The sequence below is a fragment of the Myotis nattereri genome (assembly GCF_964212035.1).
Source record: "Myotis nattereri genome assembly, chromosome: 11".
In the NCBI taxonomy this organism is placed as follows: domain Eukaryota; kingdom Metazoa; phylum Chordata; class Mammalia; order Chiroptera; family Vespertilionidae; genus Myotis; species Myotis nattereri.
In genome coordinates, this window is record NC_138086.1 from 59,058,323 (window position 1) to 59,082,907 (window position 24,585).

General features: G+C 43.9%; 1 protein-coding gene across 1 annotated transcript in view; it reads right to left on the bottom strand.

Annotated features, from left to right (window-relative positions):
• Positions 1-24,585, bottom strand: part of RAPGEF5 (Rap guanine nucleotide exchange factor 5) — a 199,741-nt gene that overhangs the window by 158,172 nt on the left and 16,984 nt on the right. Inside the window, exons 2-3 of the mRNA XM_081102021.1 lie at positions 2,294-2,344; positions 290-396 (exon numbers count right to left, since the gene is read on the bottom strand). Coding sequence (XP_080958147.1) covers positions 290-396; positions 2,294-2,344 — 158 coding nt within the window. The remainder of the gene's footprint in view (positions 1-289; positions 397-2,293; positions 2,345-24,585) is intronic.

Genomic DNA, 24,585 nt, shown 5'->3' on the forward strand with positions numbered 1-24,585 from the left:
ACCCAATAAAATTGTTCTAAACTATCCCAGCTCAGAGGAAGCAGAGCCTCTCTCAGGAACCCATCCACACCCGGGGGTGCCAGACCCTAACTTCAGAACCAGGAGCCAACTGTCAACAGACACTTAGCTAAGTTTAAAGAAGAGACAGGTCATCACCAGTGACCCAAAAGGACACTTCAACTGGCCTACAGCCTGTTCCTACAGCCCGTCTCTCTGTGATCATGCGTAAGATTTTAACACTCTTTTTCATAAGGAGAGTTTCTGACAAGATGTTAGAAAACTGTGTTACCTGTAAAACCCCTTGAGGTTCGCTCTGTCCTTGATCAGATCAGCTGCCTGGACGATAATGATATTCCTCAGTGCTCTTCCTGCACAAGAAGAATTCTCCCCATAAATCTAAGTGGAAAAAACAAATATTCCCTATAAACGTAGAACAATCATGCCATAATTTGTGAGCATACTATATATATATAAAAAAAAAACGATGACCAAATCCATAAGCTTAAGACACTTATGCAGCTACCAACACAGCTACCTATTTTATTTTACTTTTGCTATTGGTTTATGCCAGTGGTCAGCAAACTGCGGCTTGGCAAACCGTGGCTCGCGAGCCACATGCGGCTCTTTGGCCCCTTGAGTGTGGCTCTTCCACAAAATACCGACTTCTGCGCATGGGCCACAAAGTCGCAATCGCACTGTACGTGCGTGCCCGCACATGGTATTTTGTGGAAGAGCCACACTCAAGGGGCCAAAGAGCCGCATGTGGCTCGTAAGCCGCGGTTTGCCGACCATGGGTTTATGCTATAAAACTCTAATAGCTATTTTCCATATGCTAAACGGCTTTAACTATAATTAAAAGTAATATATTTTACACAAGTTTTTAGTGTAAAATACCCACTGTTTTTAAAAACAGAGTGTTTCCATCAATAGGGCAAATCAAAGAATATTTTTGTTATGTATTAACTCTGCCATATTGATAACGCATCCATGTAAAGGACTTAGAAGATAGGAAACTAATTTTTCCCTGTCTCATGGACATCCTGTATCACAACAATTTGATAGCAGGCTGTTGTCTGCTCTGTGTTTAAGGATCGCTCCACTGCAGAGTTCATAGTTAATTCTAAGAAGTATGGTTTCATCACTTTGCCATTCCAGTGAGCAGATAAAAATTTTTTCAATCTTCTAATTTGCGCATATGAGTCTCTGGTTCTTAAAGGATGAAGGAGGGCATTCCTTAAATCCAGAGAAGCTTATGTCCTTTAATATACCTCCTTTCCCCATAGCTGGCCCCTTCCTCTGAGTGCATTGTGCCCCCCTAACAAAGGAGCCGTGTGGCAATGAACTGTCTTCATAAGTAAAGGCTCATGAGAATTCGTATATACAGGGGGTAGGTATTCATATCTGTTCCCTTGTTTCTTGGTGAACTCTTTCTGCACCTACAAAATGTTGCCTCTATAAAATATAAATCTTCGCTCAAAGCAAACAAATGGATAATATGTTGATTATAACTTAACAGGGAATGATTCAACCCCATCCTTATACTTTTTAATTTTCCTGTTATCACCTCCTAAACACAACCCTATGAGAAAGTGAGGACAGAATATGACTTATTTTTAACACATTAAAACTTAAGAAGAACGTGAACAAGTCAGATGACAGAAACTATTACCCTAAGGGAGGTACAAGTCAGCTGACACTTGACTGGTCCTGACGTGGTACCAGTATGCAGTCCCTCAGTCATTCAGGAAAACGTTTAATGATGCTGGGGATATAATCATGGAAAAGGCCAAAAAGGTCTCTGTCCTCACAAAGCTCCCAGGCTCCTATTGTTTTAAAAATGCAACTCTCTGTCAACTGATTCTTTAACACAACGTGATAAAGGCGTCCTCATCTTGTCTCACCAATTAGCATACGGAGATATTCTACTATTAGATAAATGTAAGTATAAATAATCCCCTTGCCCGTTTCCAGTGTTAAATACCCACTATTTTTTTAAAAAAAATACAGTGTTTCCATACAGAAAATTGAAAACATATTATGTATCAAATTCTGCCATATTGGTAATGCATTCATGCAAAGGACATGGAAGATGGGGAAATCCTTTTTCCTGTCTAGTGAACATCTTGAATTCTGACCCAGTTACCAGGACATCTCATCTGACCCTGGCTGGGTCACCCCAGTGAAGGAGACGGCATGATCAGGAGCACAGAGGGCAGCTGTAACTAGAGAATTCTACATCAGGGTCTGCGAATCACTGTTTCAGAAAATACAGTAAGAGAGAAAAGAATCGTACCTGGGAAGAAGTGTGCTCAAGGTATGGATTGGAAATTCTTCTCTGGAGAGTCTATTTTAAAAGAAAAAGAGGAAAAATTAGGACCAAGTAGAAAGAAATCGTTGCACCATCAGGGCACACAATACGCAACAGTGGGAGGCCCAGGAGTTGTCCCTGCCAACAGATGAGCTTAAACCTCCAGTCACAGATCATTAATGTCCATATTCTTACTCTGTAAATACCTGGTTAACATTCACTCCAATGGGACAGGATATATCATTCAAACGGGTCCCAATCTACAGAGCCCGAGTTTAAAAAGTGCAACAGAAAGACTGGGGTGTTTTTGTACTTGTCACTTGGTTCTTCATGTGATTTTTATTCCATTTCTCCTTTCCTCACGTTCACCAGTCTAACTAAGCTTTCATCCCCAACCACCGGAACCGCTGCTGCAGCTGCATGATGGATTTCCCTGCCCTCTAGTCACGCCCTCTCAGGCCACCCTGCAATCCTCCCCAACACAAATGTCTCTAAACCGACCCCTCAACTGACAGTGGGGCTCTTACCGCTTATGTGCATCAACCCACACCCCCCGAGCCTGCCCTTCTGGGTCCATCACAGTCTGCCGCCAACTGGCAACTAGTAGTCTCTTTCCACCTCACTACCTGGGTTCTTTTCTTGTTTGTTAATCCATTCATTTTTAGAGAGAGAGGAAGGTAGGGAGGGAGACAGAGAGAGAGAGAAACACTGATGTGAGAAAGACACAGTGATTTGGTTGCCTTCTGCATGCGCCCTGATCAGGGCCGGGGATCGAGCCTGCAACCCAGGTACATGCCTTGGGCCGGAATCGAACCCGGGACCTTTTAGTTCAGGGGCCGACACTCTATCCACTGAGCCAGACCGGCGAGGGCACTTCCTGGGTTCTTTATTCTTCAAGAGGTACTCACAGAAGAACCTACCACTCCAATACCTCCGCGCATGCCATTCTCCATAACAGAAAGCCCGCAATCTCCCGACACTTTCCTGAATCCCACCAGACTCCCAAGTCCAGGTTTTGTGCAGTCGCCTCCTAGGCGAAGCTCCTCCCACCCACCCGGTCCACCAGGGTTTGTCCTCTTTGGAGCTCTTTGTTTTTTGATTGTTCACATGCCAGCTCCTGGGTCCGTACTATGGGCTGTCTCGCTGTGAGTGCATTTGCCCCAACTAATCCATACGCTCCTGGGGAGAGGGCTGGCCGTTCCTACAGCTTCGCTTTCACGGCACCCAGCTCAGCAATGTTCCTTTTTCTATCCAGTTATCTGTAGATATTCGCATCTCTACATCCACTCGGTAATGCGGGAGCTAATTTTTCCCACCCAACAATCCAGGGGGCAGCACCATCACCCACGTGTGCTGAAGCACAATGGGAAATCACCATTTCCCAATTCAGGAAAAAGAACAGAGGAACTAACATTTACTGAGCTTTCACCCTATGTTTTAAAAGCTCCTTTCTCCTCTATTCCTAGGCTTGCTGTCTCTTCAGATCCCATGGTTTTTAGTCTGCCGCCTCCACTTCTTAGAATTTGCTAAATTTACAAAATATCTCCTGCCAATCATCGTTTTCTGGCATCTGAAGCTTCTACCAAAATGTAATGTAAGACAGAATTCCCCTTCTGCCTCTTCCTGCTCCACACGCCTCCCACACTACTTATCTTCTCATTAAACTAAAATAGATATATAGACGCTTTACCCAAAAATGCCAATTGGTACACCCTGCTAAAGACTGGCAATGGCTTCAAAGAAAATGACATTTATAAGGTAGAGAGGCCATTTTGAATCCCCATCCACCTCCCCCTCCTGCTCTAGTCTCACCCACTCCCAACTGTCTCTTCCCGGGGCTTCTGTCATCCGAGCCTTGGTAATGTATTCACTTATTGAAATACTGAACAATTTAAAATTTGCATATGCACCAGATTTATAATTTGACGATGAATCATCATGATAAGTGATTTCCCTCCTCAACAGAGCGACTTTTAAAAATCAATATAGCAGGCCAGACCTGACAATCTTTATTACTCATCTATTTGCCTGGATCAGCTCAGAAAAGCAAATACTTCCTATGATCTAGTTAAAAAGAAAGCATTTAGGGAGAAACAAGTTCTAAAGAGCCAGGCAGGGGCACGTTCACAAAAGAAAGCAGCCGGCTTCCTTTCTCTCTGCTGCCAACCTAGGCCTGCCTGTCTCGGCCCTAGCCTTACACTCCCAGTCCCACTCACAGCAGCTTCCCCCCTGGATGGCTGGTCTGAAAGGATTGGTAAGGTGAGTAAATAAAGCAATGGGATTCTTCCCTGCTGACTAGATAACAGCGTTAGATAAGCTGCTGGCCCACAGGGAACCCACAAGAGCAACACAAGAACTGCCTTTTACAGGACACAATACCTAGACCTGCTGTCAGACACTCCCACCAAGCCCTCTCTTAACGGGGCCCTAGGGAGCTTGGTTTTATCAATGTCCCTGGTCAGCAGCTCTCAAACTCCGCTGAGCTGAGGGAGCCGCAGAGCTCTCTGCAGATCTCCGCAAAGTCCTGATTTCTTACATTTAAAATAACTACATCACTACGCTCTCTTTTTTAGAGGCCACTCTATGTAAGTTGTTGCAAAAATAGCAGGTGCCGAAGACTTAACGGAAGAAGCACATGGAGGAGGAGTCCACCCGTTACTTCATTTTTAATAGGATTGTTGCATCATTTCATCAACAGAGGGCCAGCTCACAGGAACCTGAGGCTCCCTGCTCCCAATCACCTCACAACTTGCTCTGTCAGCATCTACCTGGGAGCATTACAAGAACCCCCTTGACAGTGCACCCCTCTCTCTTTCAACATGCCTTCACCATCACACCTCATAAACACAATGCCCAGAAAAGATAATGATCCCCCCTTATTTCCCGATTTCCTAGAATTACTTACATTAAATGTCATGAGTCTTTCATGAAAGACATGCATACACCACAGAGAGAGGACTGCTAACAGCACAAATAAAATCAGATTGTAATTCAAATGTATTTCTTCTCCTTTCTGTTTTAAGAAACCATGAAAAAGGATTTCCTAGATGATTCCAGGCAAACTGCATATTTTAAACAGGTATTAGAAAATTACAACCCTTTAATATTCGCTTCCAGAAAAAAAATAACAGTATAACTCAAAAGGATAATTGATTAGCAATCAGATATTACCTTCATGTTTTCTTGGAGTCAGGTGTCCACTAAAGCTAAACTGTAATAGTCTGTGAGGCTGGGTGTGAACCAAGCATGAAATTCATTCCAGTCACTAAAAATATCTTGATGAACTATATGATAGACTTAAGGAACATTTCTTATCAGCTCTTAAAGGTCATCTTAATATACTCCTTGGATTGAGTTAAAGTAGTTAGGCTACTGAGGGGAGAGAGAAATCAAAGGAGAAAGGCTGAATCACTTCCATCACCACAGCAGTGGGACCCGCTCTATCACAAATACGCACCAACAAGAACCACCAAGTGTATTGATAACTTAAGAATTCAGTTCAGGACACAACTTTCTATCACCTTCGGCCACTGTCCTTTTGCCATTCTCAGTAGATGTAAGGTAGAATAAGTATACTTGGATTTCTTACAATCCTATGAAGCCAGAAAGCTCCATAAGTACCTGGAAGGCACCTATAGTAAGAGATTATGGACTAAAACAAGAAAAGTTGTGATCTGGTAGGCGGTCTGGTAGAGTGCTAAGACGGTGGGTCCTTTTTAAACCACAGGATACACTTACCTCTCAATCAAAACGTGGTCAATGTTAATAGGACAGAATCCCAGCCACTATGTTGGCTTGAGAATTACATGGTCATCACAAGTTAAGCACAATGTAAACTGGAGGCATGAGCCAACTGATGACATAGAAGGGCAGGGCAGTTCACCACGACTCCCTGCAAACTCTGGTCACCATTTCCCCAAGGAACCTGCTCCCAGCAGCCAGTCATAGCCACAAAGGCCATTTGTCATCATATCTTCTCAGCATAGCCTGGCCACACCAAAGTCCATGATGTTCTTGCAAGCACTTTTTCCATGGCGCTAAGTTGTGTGGAATGAAAGGGGAGGTCGCAGAAATGCTTACTGAGCAACCCCCTGGTCTTGAGCACTTTCCCATAATAGTCACTGTATCCACCTATTCACAATTTTACAGACAAGAGGCCTGAGGGTGAGAGAAATTAAGAAGTTTACTTACGGCCCCCGAGCTGGGAAGTTACAGAGCCAGGACTGAGACAAAAGCCACCACTCTCCTGTGACACGCTGCATGTCGTTAAGACAACAACTTCCCTGGCCCCGGTGGCTCGCTTGGTTGTCCCGTGCACCCACCAAAAGATGCGGGTTTGAGTCCCAGCCGGGGCACTTAGGGAAGGCAACCGGTCAATGTTCTCTCTAAAATCAATAAGCAGATCCTCGGGTGAAGATTAAAAAAAAAATTTTTTAAGTAACAAGTGGTTAAAAAAATAATAATAAATAATTAAATAAATTCTTGAGTTTCTAGTATGTGCCAGAAGTTATGCTAAATGTTTGGCATGCAACATATCACTTAATCCTTCAAAAACTATGAGGTAGGTACGATCATTAATCCCTTTTTGCAGACGACAAAACTAGACTCAAAGAGGCTAAGAAATTCACCCGAGTTTGCCGGTTTGGTCTATCTTTAGTTACTGCCCCATAGACGTATCTTCTAACGTAGAATGTGGTGATTTGAGAGGAACGTAACAAACGAGTGCATTTAACTGCATGAGGACGTCACAAGTGGCATCCACTAGATCTGGCTTACGAATTAGAACCACCTAGGAAACTAAAAGAAGCAAACGAAACAAAGCAGGTGTTCAGACCTCACCTCAGGCCACAGAACTAGAACCTCTAGTCTAGCAGTACCTCTGCTTTTTGCCAATCTCCCCAGGCAATTCTAACCCGGGTTTGAGAAAAACTGTCAAAATCAGTGGAAGAAATGGGCCATTTGAACCTCTCATCATCCATGACAGCCAGGAGGCTTGGAGCACCCTCAAACATCGCCGCCTCCATCACATTTCCGGCCGAGCTCACAGCACAGCAGAGGAATAAGTCACCTGGCCAATAACGCCGCTCTGTGGCTGCACTTCTAAGTCTGGCTGGTGCGGAACAAAGAGCCAGTGTTCGCCACGCTGCACCTGTTGGTGCGGTTTGTGTTTTACATACCCCAGCCCAGACACAGCCCTGAGCCACGATGCCTGCACGTCCTCAGAGCAGCACGGCACCTCACACCTCCTGAAAGGGCATTCCCTTCCCATGGCATCCATGGCGTTCGGCTTCATTTTTACCTCCCATTATTAAAGGACTCTTCAAGTATAAACATGTCTGCCCACTTAAAAGCTAAAGTAAAAAAAACAAAGAGGGTTCTAGGAATACCTGTGTTCCACAATCTCGCCTGCCTAGGGACATAAATCAGCAAGAAGCTGCAGATTCTTGGAAAAATGGACACAACAGGTACAACCGAAACAAACCCAAAGGCGCCATCCACTTGATTGAGTCCAATCCTCGGGAGAATACCTTTCTTCTCACTGTTTTTAAAAGCAAGAAACAGTGTCGCCTGACAGGGTGGGCTTCCTCGCTGAATGCAATCACATAAAAGCCTTTAACATTTAGGAATCAGGCACTAAAGGTGGTTCCACAGTCAGATTACCAGGTTGCCTATCTCCACCTTTCACTGGAAACTTGACTTGTATTAACACCAACCCACCAGTCAGACCTGGACTCCATGATGAGCCCTTCCCACAGCAGCCAACACGAAGAAGCTCTTACTAGCCAAATCGGGGACAACCTGAGCAGTAAAATGAAGTACTACATTATAACTCACAGACTAAATATGCATGAGTACTTACAGGTAGAATAATTGAATAAATAAATGTTTTCTTGAGGGGGGAAGCTCTTCCTTATGCAGTAACTCTACGACTAAATGCAATAAAAAGAGGGAAACAGAGGTTCCCATTCAGCAAACACCACAGTGCTAAATGTTGTGGACAAGAATCATCAGCGGACGCCATAATGTGTGGGAAAAGTATAACGAGATACAGGACATGGATACAGTCCAATGAGATACATGGTGTCTCCCCAGAAGATAGGAATGAGCACAGAGGAAAAAAGATTTTCAGCAGACATCACCTTAATGTGATAAAAGTTATTATCAATCATGAGACAAGCTGACATCATTTGCCTGCTGATATGATACCCTATGGCAGGGGTCCTCAAACTATGGCCCGCGGGCCACATGCAAATACAAATATTGTATTTGTTCCCGTTTTGTTTTTTTACTTCAAAATAAGATATGTGCAGTGTGCATAGGAATTTGTTCATAGTTGTTTTTTTTAACTATAGTCGGGCCCTCCAATGGTCTGAGGGACAGTGAACTGGCCCCCTGTTTAAAAAGTTTGAGGACCCCTGCCCTATGGTATGTTTATCAAAATGCATACCTGAATTTAATAGAAAGCATCAGACCATTCCACACTGAAGGTCATGCTTCTATGTAACTAGATTGCACTCTGCAAAAATAGTCAAGGTTATGAAAGAGCAAAACCAAACAAAAATAAAAACCAAAACAAAATGGCGGGGCAACCTCAGACTGAGAGAGACCGAAGGAAACTGACCCTGGACCAGGACAAGGACCTGAGTGGGGCAACTGGCGAAATTTGACTGAGTTCTTGTATTTGACTTTTAATGCTGGTTTTCACAACTGCACTGTGGTTATCAGGGAACTCTCTTTGTAACATGTGTACAATGTTTTAAGTCCAAAATTATTTCAAAATGAAGAGTCAAACAATAAAGTAATGGCCTCTTTCCTCCCCCCAAATAAATTCTCGAAAGAGCCCCACACATTCAACTATTGTTTCAAAAGACAGCACCTCCCTCCTGGGGGAATGCTGCCCGGCCTTCAGCGTGTCAGCCTCAGGATGACCCTACTTGCTTCCTGCTCTCGCTGGCCTCCAGCACCTTCACACAAAACAGATTAATCTTCCTGGAACACTTCCTCACATATCACCTGGGTTTTTCCCTTCTTTTGTTTCTTTCTTTTTTTTGGTTAATCTTCACCAGAGGACATTTTTTCTTTTGATTTTTAGAGACAGTGGAAGGGACGGGGAGAGACAGAGAGAGAGAAACATCGATGTGAGGGAGCTACATCGGCTGGTTGCCTCCCGCACATGCCCCGACCTGGGCCAGGGATGGAATCTGCAACTGAGGTACATGCCCTTGACCAGAATCTAACCCGGGGCCCTTTAGTCCACAGGCCAAAGCTCTAACCACTGAGCACCCGACTAGGACTCACCTTGTTTTTAGGAAGTAAAACAGTTCTTTAAAAACAAACGCTGCCAGGCCGAGTGGCTCAGTTGGTCGAGTGTTGTCCCAAACACCAAAAAGCTTGCCAGTTCAATTCCCAGTCAGGGCATATACCTAAACATCTGGGTTTCGGGTTTGATCCTGGTTGGGAGTGTACACAGAAGGCAACCAATCAATGTTTCTCTCACACATTGATAACTCTCTCTCTCTCATCAATAAAAACATCCACAGGTGAGAATTTCAAAAAAATATTAAAAACAAAGACAGTTGCCTCCATGGTCAGCAAACTGCGGCTCGAGAGCGACATACGGCTCTTTGGCCCCTTGAGTGTGGCTTAGGAAGAACCTTATTAAGTTAATAACAATGTACCTACCTATATAGTTTAAGTTTAAAAAATTTGGCTCTCAAAAGAAATTTCAATCGTTGTACTGTTCATATTTGGCTCTGTTGGCTAATGAGTTTGCCAACCACTGCCCTAGCTGGTTTGGCTCAGTGGATAGAGTGTCAGCTGTGGACTGAAGAGTCCTGGGTTCAATTCCAGTCAAGGGCACATGCCCGGGTTGTGGGCTCAATCCCCAGCAGAGGGCGTGCAGGAGGCAGCCCATCAATGATTCTCATCGTTGATGTTTCTCTCTCTCCCCCTCTCCCTTCCCTCTGAAATCAATAAAAATGTATTAAAAAACAAACAAACGTACACAAAAAAACCACGGTTCACTTTTCCTGAATGCTCACTGACAATGTTCCCAGTCCTGACCGGAGCAGTCAATGCCCTCACTGTCCACGTAGCCCCTGCTGCCCGTCCCTCCTATGCACTCTGCGTGGCACGCAGGGTCACCCTGAGGTGCAGCCGCGGACAGTAACATGCTCAAGGCCGGGCAGCATTCCCCCAGGAGGGAGGTGCTGTCTTTTGAAACAATATTTGAATGTTTTGAGGGCTTTTTCGAGAATTTATTTCGGAGGCAGGTTGTCATGTTTTCTCTGCAAACCGTGTCATTCTCGCCCCAGGACTTGCCATGACCCCCACTTCCTGCATCTCCCCACATCTCCACACCCTGCCCTTCCTTCGGTTCATGTAAATGCTGCAAGAAGCCCACCCAAGCCCTGAGACTCCCATGTTTATCTATTCCCCCAAACGCTCTAACACTTGTTTGCCCCTAAAATAGAAAACCTCCAGGCTCCATTGCATGTGTGTGCCACCTCTTCTCAACCAGCCTTGTCAACCCCCAGCGGCCTCAGACCTTCTGTGAATCTGGGACCTTCTACAGTGTGTCCCAGGGCTGACCTTTCTTCCAGGGTCGCACTGCCCGGTGAGTCTCAGGCCACGTGGTAAGCAGGATGCTTCTGCCTGGAAATCTATGACACCCTTTGCCACCTCGGCCATGCCACCGCCACCACCGTGCCCACTTCTCAACTCGGTCTCAGGTGGTCACATGTGGAGCGAGTGTCTATAGCGAGCCTCCATGGGTTTTAGGAAACTGTGACTTTAAGAGAAACTAAATCTAATCCATATTATATAACTTTTGTGTGGAATCTAAAGAACAATATAAACCAGAAGTGGGGAACGTTTTTCCTGCCAAGGGCCATTTGGATATTTACAACTTCATCTGCGGGCCTGTGAGGGCCAGGCCAGGGAGCTCTGGCAGCATCCTCTCACCCCAGGTTCCTCACGGTCGGTCCGAAGAGACCATAGGATTTTGGAGAAAGAAAACGGTCCTGCCGGCAACATTCCCAGGAGTGTCTCTTGGACAGAGGCCCTTCCGTTCACCCCCAAGCCCACAGGGTAGTTCCACTTCCCATACTCGGAGTCTGGAAGGGCTCACTCAGAATCAGTAAGGCTCTTGGGGCCATGATCTGTGCCCAAGTGGGTACACGATTTCTATGGGCTTCAAAGGCAGCACCCCTCTCTAATTCTAGGGACAGTCAATTCTCACATAAACAAAACTCTTACCTGGACACTGCCAAGTGGGAATCCTGGCATTCATTCCCAATTTATACTGTCTTTTCGTTATTACTACTTACCTTCCTTAGTGCTCCAAAATCTTTTAGTTCATAATTCATTTTAGGGTGTGAAAGGATGAGTATCAACCTTAGCGGTCTACAGTACCCCGTGTATAACTTATGAAATTCACGACACTGGCAATGCCAGGGTTACGACACAGACCCTCCACGATTAACAGTAATTCTCACAACAGGGCGGTGACCCACGGGCAGACTTTAGTGCCACGGAAGGCCACGTTTCTAGCTCCTCCGAAGTCCGCTAGGGCAGGTGGGGGCTCTGTGACTGCCTATCTGATCTGTGCAATTCCAGTTTGAAAAATCCTTGTCTTGCTGGAGATAAGAATAGTGTCATCTCACTGGTCAGTATCTTACCTAGGCCACAGGAGGAGGCCTAGGCCTTCCTTGTTTTCTTGCTCTGATCACACATAAAACTCTCAGCTTCTCTGGCCTTCGCTTGTTTCACGAGCCCTCCATGAGCCGGCACTTGAGTCCCATGGGCTTGTGAAACTTTACTTATCCTGGGTCACATAGCCTCCTTCCTCTCTGGACCTGTCGTTTTAAAACCAAAGGTCCGTTGAGAGCTCACATTATAGCCACGTGAGTTTCTTTCATTTCCGTTTACTTTCCTAATATATTCTAAGAGGAATACTATAGCATCAAAATTTCATTCACATTTTGTTCACATTTCTTCTTACTGTTTCCAGAGATGGCACCCTAACAATCGCTTCTCTTAATTTCCTGAGACCAGATTCCATGAAGTGCAGGGTTCCAAACGGGGTCACTTCCTCCCTAGGCCCCTCTCTAGACCTGGCAAAGCCTGACCAGCATCAGGCGGCATTGACGCTGGCGGCTGCGCGCTTCCACTCTCCAGGGCCTGGACACGGACTTCGGTTTCCTTCTGCCTCCACTGAATCACCTTCCTTCTAACCTTCCCACCAAACGATTTCGTCTCACCTGTCTAGACAGCCTTTCTTTTCTCTAATAAATCATCACAGACAGGCCCTTTCAGGCTGTTTTCTGCCTCCCCCACCCCCAGCTTTCTACTCTGGCATCGCTGCAGTCCCAGCAAACAGAACCAGTGACCCCTTCAGCCAGAGCGAGAAGTGAAGCACACACCCACAGGTCACCCTAGCAGCCTTCAGATGCTCTGGAATCCAGGGGATCTCTGGTTTCCCTCTGGAAATTCCCCTTTCACCATAGCAGCTGCCAATCCGTCCTCCTGCTCATCAGGGGCCTCCCAGTAGAGGCTCCTGGAATGCTACTATAACTACCTGGCAGGTAGCACCCTCCTCAGGCCCCGGCTCGGCTCATCTCAGTGCTGGGAACAGTGACCTACACCCTTCCGCCTAGTGTGGTCCGTGGAGCAGCTCGGCCTCCCAGAGCTCCCTGTTGCCCACCACCATTCCAGCTCCGTCCAACTCCGCCCCTCCCACATCCTCGTCCAGGTACATGATGAAATATTATGCAGCCATTACAAATATTTTAAAGATCTTGTAACACGTGGAAATACTTTGGTGAAAGTGGCAGGGGCGGGGAGTTAAGTAAAACGGAAGAGGCAGTGCGAGGTCAACTCAAACAAGTAGAAAGGAATATATTCCAAAGCGTTAAGAACAATGGTCTCTGTGTGATCAGCTACTGGTAGATTTTTGGTTCTTTCCAAGCTTCCAGCTTTTCTATATTAAGTATATTACTTTTATAACCAGAAAAAAATCTACCTTAAAAGCAAGATACCCCACTCATCCCACTGCCCTCCACCTCCAAGCCTAAAAGGAAAGTCAAAGTTACACCGATGAAAAGGGCACCTCTTCATACATAAAGGGTTAAGAACATGTCTACGGTCAGAAAGAAATCCACACTTCAGTTCTCTCTAACGTAGGTGTATTTATGGGTGGGGGAGAGTAAGATAAACCTTCAGGTAAGGAGCCAAGAAGATAGGGCAGTTTTCTACTCCTTCCTCCTTTCTGCTCAGTGGAGTCCCTTTAGCCACTCTCAGCCTGCCCTGCAGAGACATGGGCACGGGGCTCAAGTGAAAGGAGCTCCCGGGAGAGAAGAAGGAAGAGTGAAGACCAGGAGAGGCTACCCTGGGGAAATTTCGAACGGCACAGCAGGAAGGGATGGGCCAGCCCTTCCATTTCAAAATGCCCTTGTGACCTCTATATGGGTCAGAAATCAGACTCTGCCCAAAGTTCCTATTCTAATAGCATCAGTGCTCAGAATGTCTTGCTTTGTGGCCCAAATGCTGACTGGTTTAGGATCATTTTCTCTGGCCATTAACCTCTGAATACTCAGCGCTAACAGCATCCAAAGAAAACAACTGAGGAAGTAAATGCCCCAACATCAAATATCAATAATGTGGGAGTTCCCAGTGTTTTAATTTAATTGTCTGCACACAGCCAGGTCAGATATCAGCTTCCAAGGGAAGAATGAGAGATACACAATGGATTATGCGACAGCTACACTTCATATGTGACAGGAAGGCACACGGTCAATGTACTTTCTAGTAACAGCTAAACTCCCTCTCTGCCCAGAATACAGGCACTGCATTCACTTGTCTTGGATATGAAAATTGCACATTGATTTTTTTATTAATCATGATCCTCACATATAGGACACTGGCTTCATCAGAGCCATAAGAGTTTACATTTCCATCCCAGCCTCATGGGCTTCATTGTCCATGACTTTCCTTCCTGAATCCCTAGTGGCAACTCTCCAGTTCCAGACAAGAGAATGTTGTCAGTACTCAGACCTCCCCATGCAGACAGGGACAAAGTTCTCAAGCCCTGAGAGGAAAGGGGGTTTTAAAGAGTCTTTAAACCTGGCCAGTGTGGCTCAGTGGTTGCGTGTCAACCCAGGAACCAAGAGGTCACTAGTTCAATTCCCAGTCAGGACAACTGATTAATGATTCTCTTTCATCATTGATGTCTCTCTCTCTCCCCTTTCCTCTCTGAAATCAATAAAAAATATATATATATTAAAAAATAGAAGTGTAATTACCAGAAAATGAAGCTCCAGGAGTTAACACAATTGTGTGCCCATGTTTTCTTCCTATAAATGTATTTAATTGCAGCACAAAAAGTCATCGGTATAAATAAAGCCTTAAATCTGAAGGTAAAAATGAAGGTGGTTCCCCCTGCAGTGAACAGAACTTGGCTCTTTCCTGGCAAAGCACTTCCTACCTCCACTCTCACCCACATTTCTGTAGCTGATTCAATGCTAACAAAGGTTTTCAAAAGTCAATCCCCACTTCTTATTACCAAGTACATTTGACACACGTAGGGAAACTTGTTTTTGAAAGCTTTCCAATTATAAACTAATTCCATGACTCATGGCAGGCAATTCCTTCCACATAACTCCCACTTAAGTCCTATGTATCTCCAGCTGGATAGCAAACACTTCCACACAATCACAGTCCTATTAACCACTAGGTGTTGCATTTAATCTTCAACCATTGTCTCTCTTTTTCTCACATGCTTCTATGCCTGAGGGAGCAGCCCACTACAAGCTGAGCTGAGACACAACTGGAAGAGGTTGTGGCTCTTTACTTAAATCTTTGCCTTTTGCCCACCCAGCGTGGCTCAGTGGTTGAGTGTTGACCTAGGAACCAGGAGGTCACGGTTCCATTCCCGATCAGAGCACATGCCCCAGGTTGCGGGCTCAGTCCCCAGTGCAGGGCGTGCAGGAGGCAGCCAATCAATGATTCTCTCTCATCACTTATGTTTCTATATCTCTGTTCACTCTGCCTTCTCTCTGAAATCAATGAAAATACTTACTTAATAAATAAATAAATCTTTGCCTTTCAAACTTTTTTGACTGCAACCCACAATATGGAATACATTTTATATGGTGACCCAGGTCTCATAAACATGTATACATATGTATATAATTGAAACAAAACACTTTTAATAATCCCCTTATACTGCCTGCCAATGAGATAAACTCTGAGTTCCTTATTACATATATACTTATATTAAATTCTAATATTCCACTATAATGATTCTGCACTTCTCATATTCTTGATAAAAATACTTCCACTATTTTAGCTCCTTGAATTTTCAAAATATTCAATAGATGAAAATTGTAAGTACTTAAATATCTACATATTCACAATCAGGCAGAACTGCATGACTATACATTTAGATATTATATGTGTTTATGTGCAGAAAAAGAGAAGATAATCAAGTAATCGTGGGACCCAAAATAGAATATTCAATGCATGGAATATACTTAGTCACTGATTTTTTAAGTAAAGCATCTCTATAAATAAATATTATGATTTGCCAGAATAACCAACACTCAACAATCTTACTTAAAGGAAAGAGTATCTTAGCAAGAGAATGAATAGATGTGATTTTATTTTAATCAAATTGACAAGGGAAAGGAATATGTATTGCAAATATCTCCTGTTATTTTTTATCATTAAATATTATTGCTACATTTTAAAAAGAAGGGGGCTCCTAAAAATCTTCATAGAGGTTGGATGGTTTATCTTCTACAAGAGTTTCCATTTGGGCTGTTTATAATTTAACAAAACAACAGGAGGAAGAGTAAAGGGGATGTTACTAATGATCATGAAAACATAGCGCCAAATAAACAACAACAACAAAGTGGATGAAAATTTGACTATACTATCACTGAGGGTGATGTTGTTACCTATGAGATGGGCTCTTGGTTCAGCAACCTTGGTTCTTGAGTTTGGCAAAGAAAGAATTCAGAGTCAAGAACTCTAGTGCAAGAGGAAGTTTACTTAGCGCAGAGGCAGAAAAAGTGAGCCAGTTGGACTCTGTGGACTTGGGAAACAAGTTCCAGAGGCAAAGAAGAGCTTTAGAGAAAGAAAGCAAAGATACATGCCTGAAGAAGGTGCGAATGCGTGCGCACGTGTGTGTGTGTGTGTGTGTGTGTGTGTGTGTGTGTGTGAGAGAGAGAGAGAGAGAGAGAGAGAGAGAGAGAGAGAGAGAGAGAGAAAGAGAGTGAGCGCGAGAGAGCGCACTTGCAAGCAAGGGAGCTGGGTTCTTTGCTTTAGGGTTTTTATTCGTTTTCTAAAGGCAGGAATTTTATGGGAGGATCTCAGTAGAATTTTTAAAAAATATTTTTATTGATTTTTAGAAAGAGAGAAAGGAGAGGGAGAAAGAGAAACATTGATCAGCTGCCTCCTACTGGGGATCAAGCCCACAACCTGGGCATGTGCCCTGACTGGGAATCGAACCCAGCAGCTTCTTGATGCACAGGATGATGCCCAACCAACTGTGTGGCACCAGCCAGGGCTCAATAGAATATTCATCAGCTTTCCAGGTGTGTCCTTTTAGGGTCGTGGTCTTTACTGATCGGTCAGCACTAGGGTAGGGGGTCATTAGTCATTGCCTCAGGTCCTGATGTCAGCCATATGTCATCTGGCTTTGCTGCTTTTCTGGGCCTAGAGCTGAAATGCAACTGAGGCCTAGATGTGATCTCTAGGTTGACCAAAACTCTGTCTCTGGGGTCAACAGACCCAAGGCTTTGTTCCTAAGATTTTTTGGTGCTGGGGGCCAATGCTTAAGGGAGTGGTCACGCAAGGACGAAGGAGGCAGGTGAGTTGGGGTGCTGGATGAGGCTAGTTTGAGTCAGCCATCTGCCTCAGTTTCCCCATCCCACTTGTCACAGAATATTCCTAGCTGCTTACTGTCCTGCCTCAGTGTGGTGGATGAAGGAACTTTCTCCTCTACCCTCAAGGGTTCTTTTGGCTATTCTAATACTCAAATAGGCATGAAACAGATTAGCAAGGGGAAATGACAAAATTTAAATATATACATATGTATGGGAACCTCCATATACCTGAGAGAGTCAGAGACCCCCCACATACATGAGCATTCCAGGCAAAAAAGGGAAAATGAGGTAGATAAGACATTCTGGGCTGAGGATGAGGTAAAGCATGCTGGTGATTCAGAAGGTAATTATAGGGTGAGCACATATTCAGTAATCGGTAATTTAGCCCTGCCATGTATAGGTTATCTCTGACAATCTCTTACTATGGGTGAGGCCCCTAATTCAAATTGCACTAGATAATTGGAGGTGGGGGTTCAGAAGTTTCTCTTGAACCCAGGGGGTCTCAGTTGCCTTTAGCTCCAAATAATCCGCATACCACAGAGGTGCATCTTGGGGTAGCTCGTTCTAAACCCCTACAGTGGCAAAGTGAAACTAAAGCCTCAAATATAGACTGGGATCTCTACTTGTTTCTGTCATTAATAATGTTCCAGAATCGATGTTTCTGAGGGAACCACAAAGAACTGAAACAAAGCCTTGAGCAAAGGTTGACAATTTGTAATAAGGGTAAAGCCAATGTGAGCAAAGAAGAGGTGGCGGACATAGACTCTCTGTAGCTTAGAGAGCGACCTGGCATATATCTGCCAACTAAATACCTGTGTACCATACACTATTTTACATATATATATATAATTTACCAAACACTGATATACGGTTTATCATTTGCCAGGCACTGTGTTAAGCATTTTTTATGAATGTTAATGTGTTCACTACTCATAATTACCTACGAAGGCACAGCATGGGTAAGTAACTTCCCATGGTCATTCAGGTGTGAGCGGCAGAGAAGCCCAGTCGGTTGGTTTCAGCGTTGGTGCTTGTATTGCCTACATTCTGTGGCTTCTCCTCTGTAAACACTCTTGGTTCCTGCCCCTTTGGATGCCTACCTCTCCAGCGTCCAAATATTCTGCAGGTCAACCTGCACTCCAATCATCTCTTTCTAGTAATTTCAGAGTTGGTTTCTCTGTTTGCAATCAAGACCCCTGACTGACTCGTCCCAAATCCAGTTAAAGAGACAAGCTTAGGTGAACACAAAAGCCTGCGCTGTCCTCTGGCCCAATAACAAGTCAATCACCCGAGAAACACCAGGGGGAGGAGGTAGACATGGGGGAGGAGGGCACATACTTGTCTTATAATTGAGCCAAGTCCTCATCTTAGAGGGTGGGAAGCAGCGATCATGAAATTTATGAAAGCAAGAAATAGAGGTGTTCCTGGTTCTCAATTTCAAGCAGAAGGCAGGTGGATTTCGCGTGGCCAGCTACAGAAGCGGGCAATGTTCTTTCTACCTGAGTCTGCTGTGAAAAGCAGCTCTGAGTATCTTCAGGCCACCATTCCCAGGACTTCACATGCAGAGAAATTTAAGAACTGGAAAAAGTCAGGAGTGAGGAGAAGAAATAAACACTCTCCTTTGTATCCAGTCAGCTGCCTCTCTTCCCACAAGAGCTATCTTCTCCCTATCTCCCTCCGCCTAAACCAAGGTTGGGTTTGAGGGCAGCTGGCACACCGCTTATCCGGCACTGAAGGTGTGGACCTGGCACAGAGCAGATGCAGCCTGAGGACACATGTTGGGGAGGGAGCGAGGGGGAGGTATCCATCTCCGGCTCCATGGAGGCCCCAGGGCAGGAGGGGCTCTGAGGGGAGGCACCAGAATGGGAGCCATTTCGTTTCTCCTTCCCTAAACCAAGTAACTGAAACTTCAAAAAGTGTCCTGGAGATAAATACCACCATTTAGTCACTTAAAAAGCATACCCGCCCTAACCGGTCTGGCTCAGGGGAGAGCGGACTGAAGGATCCCGGGTTCGGATCTAGCTAAGGGCATGCACCTTGGTTGCTGGCTCGATACCCAGTAAGGGGGGCGTGCAGGAGGCAGCTGATCCATGTTTCTCTCTCATCGATGTTTCTAACTCTCTATCCCCCTCCCTTCCTCTCTGTAAAATCAATAAAATATATTTTTTTAAAACAAATAAATAAAAGCATCCCCTTCGCTCTTTTTCCTTTATATAAGCTGACTTACACACATAGAGGCAGCTCTTCATTTAAACACAGACACACACACATACACACACACACACACACACACACACACTCTGTCTCATAGTTTCTCAAATAAGAGTCTCAGGAATCTAAGAGGCTTTCTATGTAGAATAAGGATAACCTTTGTTGTCTCAATTTGGTCATATTTCCAACAGTTATCGCTCTCTTAACCCCAGGAACTTACTCTGAGTGCTGGCTGACTTTTAGCTGTCTGTTAACACAGGAAAAAATCACTAAATCCTAGCACCCGTCCTTCCCCAACTCACAGCCTTCTCATTCCCAATGCCTCCCCCTTAGAACAGGCCCTCCGCCCCAAGCACCTGAACTGCAACCCTCCAGGTGACTTCCCTGCCTCCCATCTCTCCTTTCTCCAGGCTGCACACCAAAGCCTAGACCAGTGGTCGGCAAACTGCAGCCCCTTGAGTGTGGCTCTTCCACAAAATACCACGTGTGGGCATGCATGTACAGTGCAATTGAAACTTCGTGGCCACACTCATGGGGCCAAAGAGCCGCGTGTGGCCTAGACTAATCCCCCTTTGATGGTCATTTTACATCTGTTAGATCACGTCCACATATAGCCTCAACCTTCTTGTGTCCCAGGAACCATACATGTATGGTGTGACGTGGTTCCCAAATGTCTATGTGAGGCACAATAAGAATAAGAACAATGTAGTAAGATTTTTATAAACATTTTTATAATTAAGTTTATTTAATTATGAATAGTAGTCCTTTAGTTATTTGTGGGGTTTTTTGCCTTTATGCTAAGATGTCTTTCTCTTATGAAATGTAAGAGCTATTGAATCTTTTTCAATCTTTATATTGCAAAATAAAAGAAGTTTGAAGTCATATGTTAGATCCCACTTTTAAAAAAATTTTTTTAGTAGGGCATTAAATACAAAATCTGGCAACCTCTATATGAATAGATTTTTCCATTTCTGTTCACAAGGTTAACACAAAAACAAATTCAAGATCACTGATCACCTTTCCTCAATTTCCAGATCCCCTCTGTTTACCCCATTTTATCCTGCCTCAGCCAGGCCACCCCTCAAATCCCCTATCACAGGCCATGCTCTTCTCTGCTGTCTTACCAACTAGTTAAGTCTTGTCCTGAAATACTACCCTTGCCCAGTAATCCCCTTTAACCCTGCTAATCGAGCTCGATCTCCTGTCTCCTTCTTATAGTGTAGAGCGTCTAACCGGGGGGGGGGGGGGGGGGGGGGGGGCAAACTTTTTGACTCGAGGGCCACAATAGGTTCTTAAACTGGACCGGAGGGCCGGAACAAAAGCATGGATGGAGTGTTTGTGTGAACTAATATAAATTCAAAGTAAACATCATTACATAAAAGGGTATGGTCTTTTTTTTTTTTAGTTTTATTTATTTCAAACGGGCCGAATCCGGCCCGCGGGCCGTAGTTTGCCCACGGCTGGCTAAACCAATTATTATTAAATGAGCCTTCGTGACACACTTAGTTGCAATATGCCATAGAGCTTTATTAGTAGTAAGTGGAGTTTTCTAAACTGAGGTTTAGAAATAAATTTTTTTAATCAAAACATTGTTTTTCTAAAATATCTTTTTTCACTATAACTTTCTGGGAGAATAAGATGTGAAGACCAACTTCATGTATTGTTTGGTAGCATCCTAATGGAAAAATAATCCACCAGTTGACAGAGGGTTCAATATAAGCATGGGGTGGCCTAGCATGTGCACACCACCCTTCATGTGCCTCACGAGAGAGAAAAGCTGGGAGCCACTGGAGTGCACCAAGCAGCATTGGGGAAGGTGTTCATGCCAGTTCGTGATGTGAAGGAACAAAGCTTAAGTCGTAGCCTATTCCCCCCCAAAAAAGAGAAGCTTCTAGAGAGCAGGAACCCTATTCAGTATTGACACACAGTAGGCACTCCAAAGTTTGCTGAATTTAATTAAATATTACGCAGAATCAGACAAGTTACTCCACCAGACTATGAGCTCCTTAAATGGTCCTCAATCTTATTCCCCTAGGGCAGTGATGGCGAACCTATGACACGCGTGTCAGAGGTGACACGCAAACTCATTTTTTTGGTTGATTTTTCTTTGTTAAATGGCATTTAAATATATAAAATAAATATCAAAAATATAAATCTTGCCGAAACCGGTTTGGCTCAGTGGATAGAGCGTCGGCCTATGGACTGAAGGGTCCCAGGTTCGATTCCGGTCAAGGGCATGTACCTGGGTTGCGGGCACATCCCCAGTAGGAGATGTGCAGGAGGCAGCTGATCGATGTTTCTCTCTCATCGATGTTTCTAACTCTCTATCTCTCTCCCTTCCTCTCTGTAAAAAATCAATAAAATATATTTTAAAATATATATATATAAATCTTTTACTATGGTTGCAAATATAAAAAAATTTCTATATGTGACACGGCACCAGAGTTAAGTTAGGGTTTTTCAAAATGCTGACATGCCGAGCTCAAAAGGTTTGCCATCACTGCCCTAGGGAATGGTATTGGTGCTGTACAATATTTATTGATTTAAAAAACGATGAGGCTTTGTGGAAGACAAATATATGTACGTATACAACTTTTTGTACCATTCTTTATGGGGGGAAAAATCCCCCATATGTTCAACATGTATTACTGAGAACCTATTATGGTCTAGTCACTGGTCTGATTATGGATACAACCATGTATAAAACAGAGAATAATTCTGGCCCTGGGGAAGCTTACATACTAGTGGGAGAAGACTGATCATAAATAAAATAAATAAGTTAATTATCAATTATTTATATTACAAGGTGGTATATAAATAAGACAGTAGAAGGAGGTAGATGTTACAATTTTAAGTAGGTGGCCAGGGGCCTCTTTGAGAGAATAGCCTTGGAGTGAAGACTTTAAGCAGGTGAGTGGTATCTGGAGAAAGAGAGTCTCAGACAGAGAAAACAAGTACAAAGACCCTGAGATGGGAGTCTGTCCAGCGTGATGAAGGCCCAGCAAGAGGGCCAGTGGGGTGACAGCAGTGAAAAAGGACAGGAATATGGCTGTATTAGACCGGAGAATGAGATTGTCTTCTTTTGTCTATAAAGCAAACTCTTTGCACTGTTAACACACCACCCACATTCATATCTAATGTAAAATATGTCAAAATTTCTAGGCAAATCAAAGTGCTGCATATGCAACTTTTGTTGCCTAATAACTAACCTTGATTGTTATTTCACACTTGGCTTTGTTCTTGTCTTACTGTAACAGCAAGTTTAATTTTTGAGATCAAAGAACTGTCAGCAGCATAATCACTCAGTGAAAGTAGCTCATTACAAGTCGCCAACTATGTGTGTTGCATTTCATGTGACCCAGCAGGTCGGTTCTATTGCTGACAGACTGTTCTCATGTCTTTCTTGAGGTCTTAAAGAACAGATAAGCCTATTTCTTTTAGCAGTGTCCCAAATTACTAGTTTAGATGTTATGCAGCGCATAAAATAAAATTAGATACCACCCTTACCAGCGAACTATAGATGTGAACCCGGGGAACACACAAATCCCAGCTCTCATGTGACCTCTGCTCTGAAGTGTTCCTCTCATTCCCAAGCCCAGGGAGGTAAATTCTCTCCCTTTGTGCTCCTACCTAAGGTACTTTCTGTTCTATCATAGTGGCTATCATGCTATGTATTTTGTTTTTAGCACAGTTTTGTAAAACTATATTATAATACTATTAACATGTTTCTCTCTCCAACTGGACTTAAAGACTGGGATCATGCCTTAATTTATTTCTGCCTTCTGAGCTTCTGATGCCTGGGGTAGACATTACTAATGTTGTTCTTCTTTCCTCCTTCAAAGCTCCTGGGAAGAGGGCAATTCCTCAGTGTCTTGAAACCAGGTAACGTGACTTGCTTTGGCAAATGAGAGCTGAGCAAAAGTCACTTCAGGCAGAAGCATTTAAAAGCCTGTGTGAAATTCTCTTTCTTCACATGTTGCAGTCCCTGTGGAAGTCAATGACATGGAAATGTCATGAGGCGGAAGCAGAGCTGTGACATGGAGAGCACCCAGACACAAAATGTTCCTTTTGTGAGCAAGAAGTAAACTTTTCTTGGTTAGATCACAAGGATTTTGATGTTTTTTTGTTACTGTAGCAAAACCTGCACTATCCTGACTGACAAATCAGATCATAGGGGCATAATACAGATTTTTAGAAAAAAGAAATGATACCAGGAAATGCAAAAAAGGGGTGACCACATCGAGTTCAGTCTGGGATGTGAGAGGTAAGTGCTATATTATAAGACACTGTCTACAGTGGAAGAACAATGAATAAAATCATTAATCCACTTTACTACATCTTTTCTTTAGCCTTGCACTTCCAAAGATAATTTCTTAAATAGAAGCTTCATTTATTACAGTCATTACGAAATGAAACTGATTTTAAATTTCACAACCTTACTTCACACCACAGCAGTACCTTTTTGCATACATTCTTTGACCAACCTGTTCAAAGGAGGTAGTTTTGAAAATGTAATGCTGATTAGCAATAAATACCATTTGTAAACTCTTCACCTTCTAGTGTAGACTAGATAGGTAGTGGCTACTTATTTGCAAAAGTTCCACTTCTCTTGGTGGGAGGTGGGGTCAGAGTTGGACATGGAGAAGAGAGGATAATATAAATGTTGTAAGAGTTTAAATAAATAGTCTGAAAAAAAATTAAGGGAAGTTGGATGAGGGACTCTCAGGGAGTCATAACATAATTATCTGTAACATGCAAAAGTAGCCTTGAGTAGTCCTGAATCACCCAAACGCCTTAAAAAAGCATCTATCATCATCGTCCATATGAAATGGAGCCCTCAGCTGGGGCCAGGTGAATGGTAACAGGGTGAAGAAATAAGAGGGCTGTGCAGTGTAACAAGAACAAACAATGGGATGAGCTGATTCAGGTGCTGGGCAAGCGACCCACCCGAAAAGCCTTAAGGGAACAAAGCTTGGAGGGGGGAGAAGGAGGAGAACGGGCGGGGGGGGGGGGGGTGACAGGAATGGTAAAGCCAAAGGAAACCAAACCCAAAATGAAGACGTATAGCTTGTTCCAAGAGAAGTAAGGAGATGAGTCTTCAAAAAAAAACCCAGGAGTAAAGCTAACCAGACATTTCTTTTTTTTTTTTTCTTTTTTTTTTTTAAATATATTTTATTG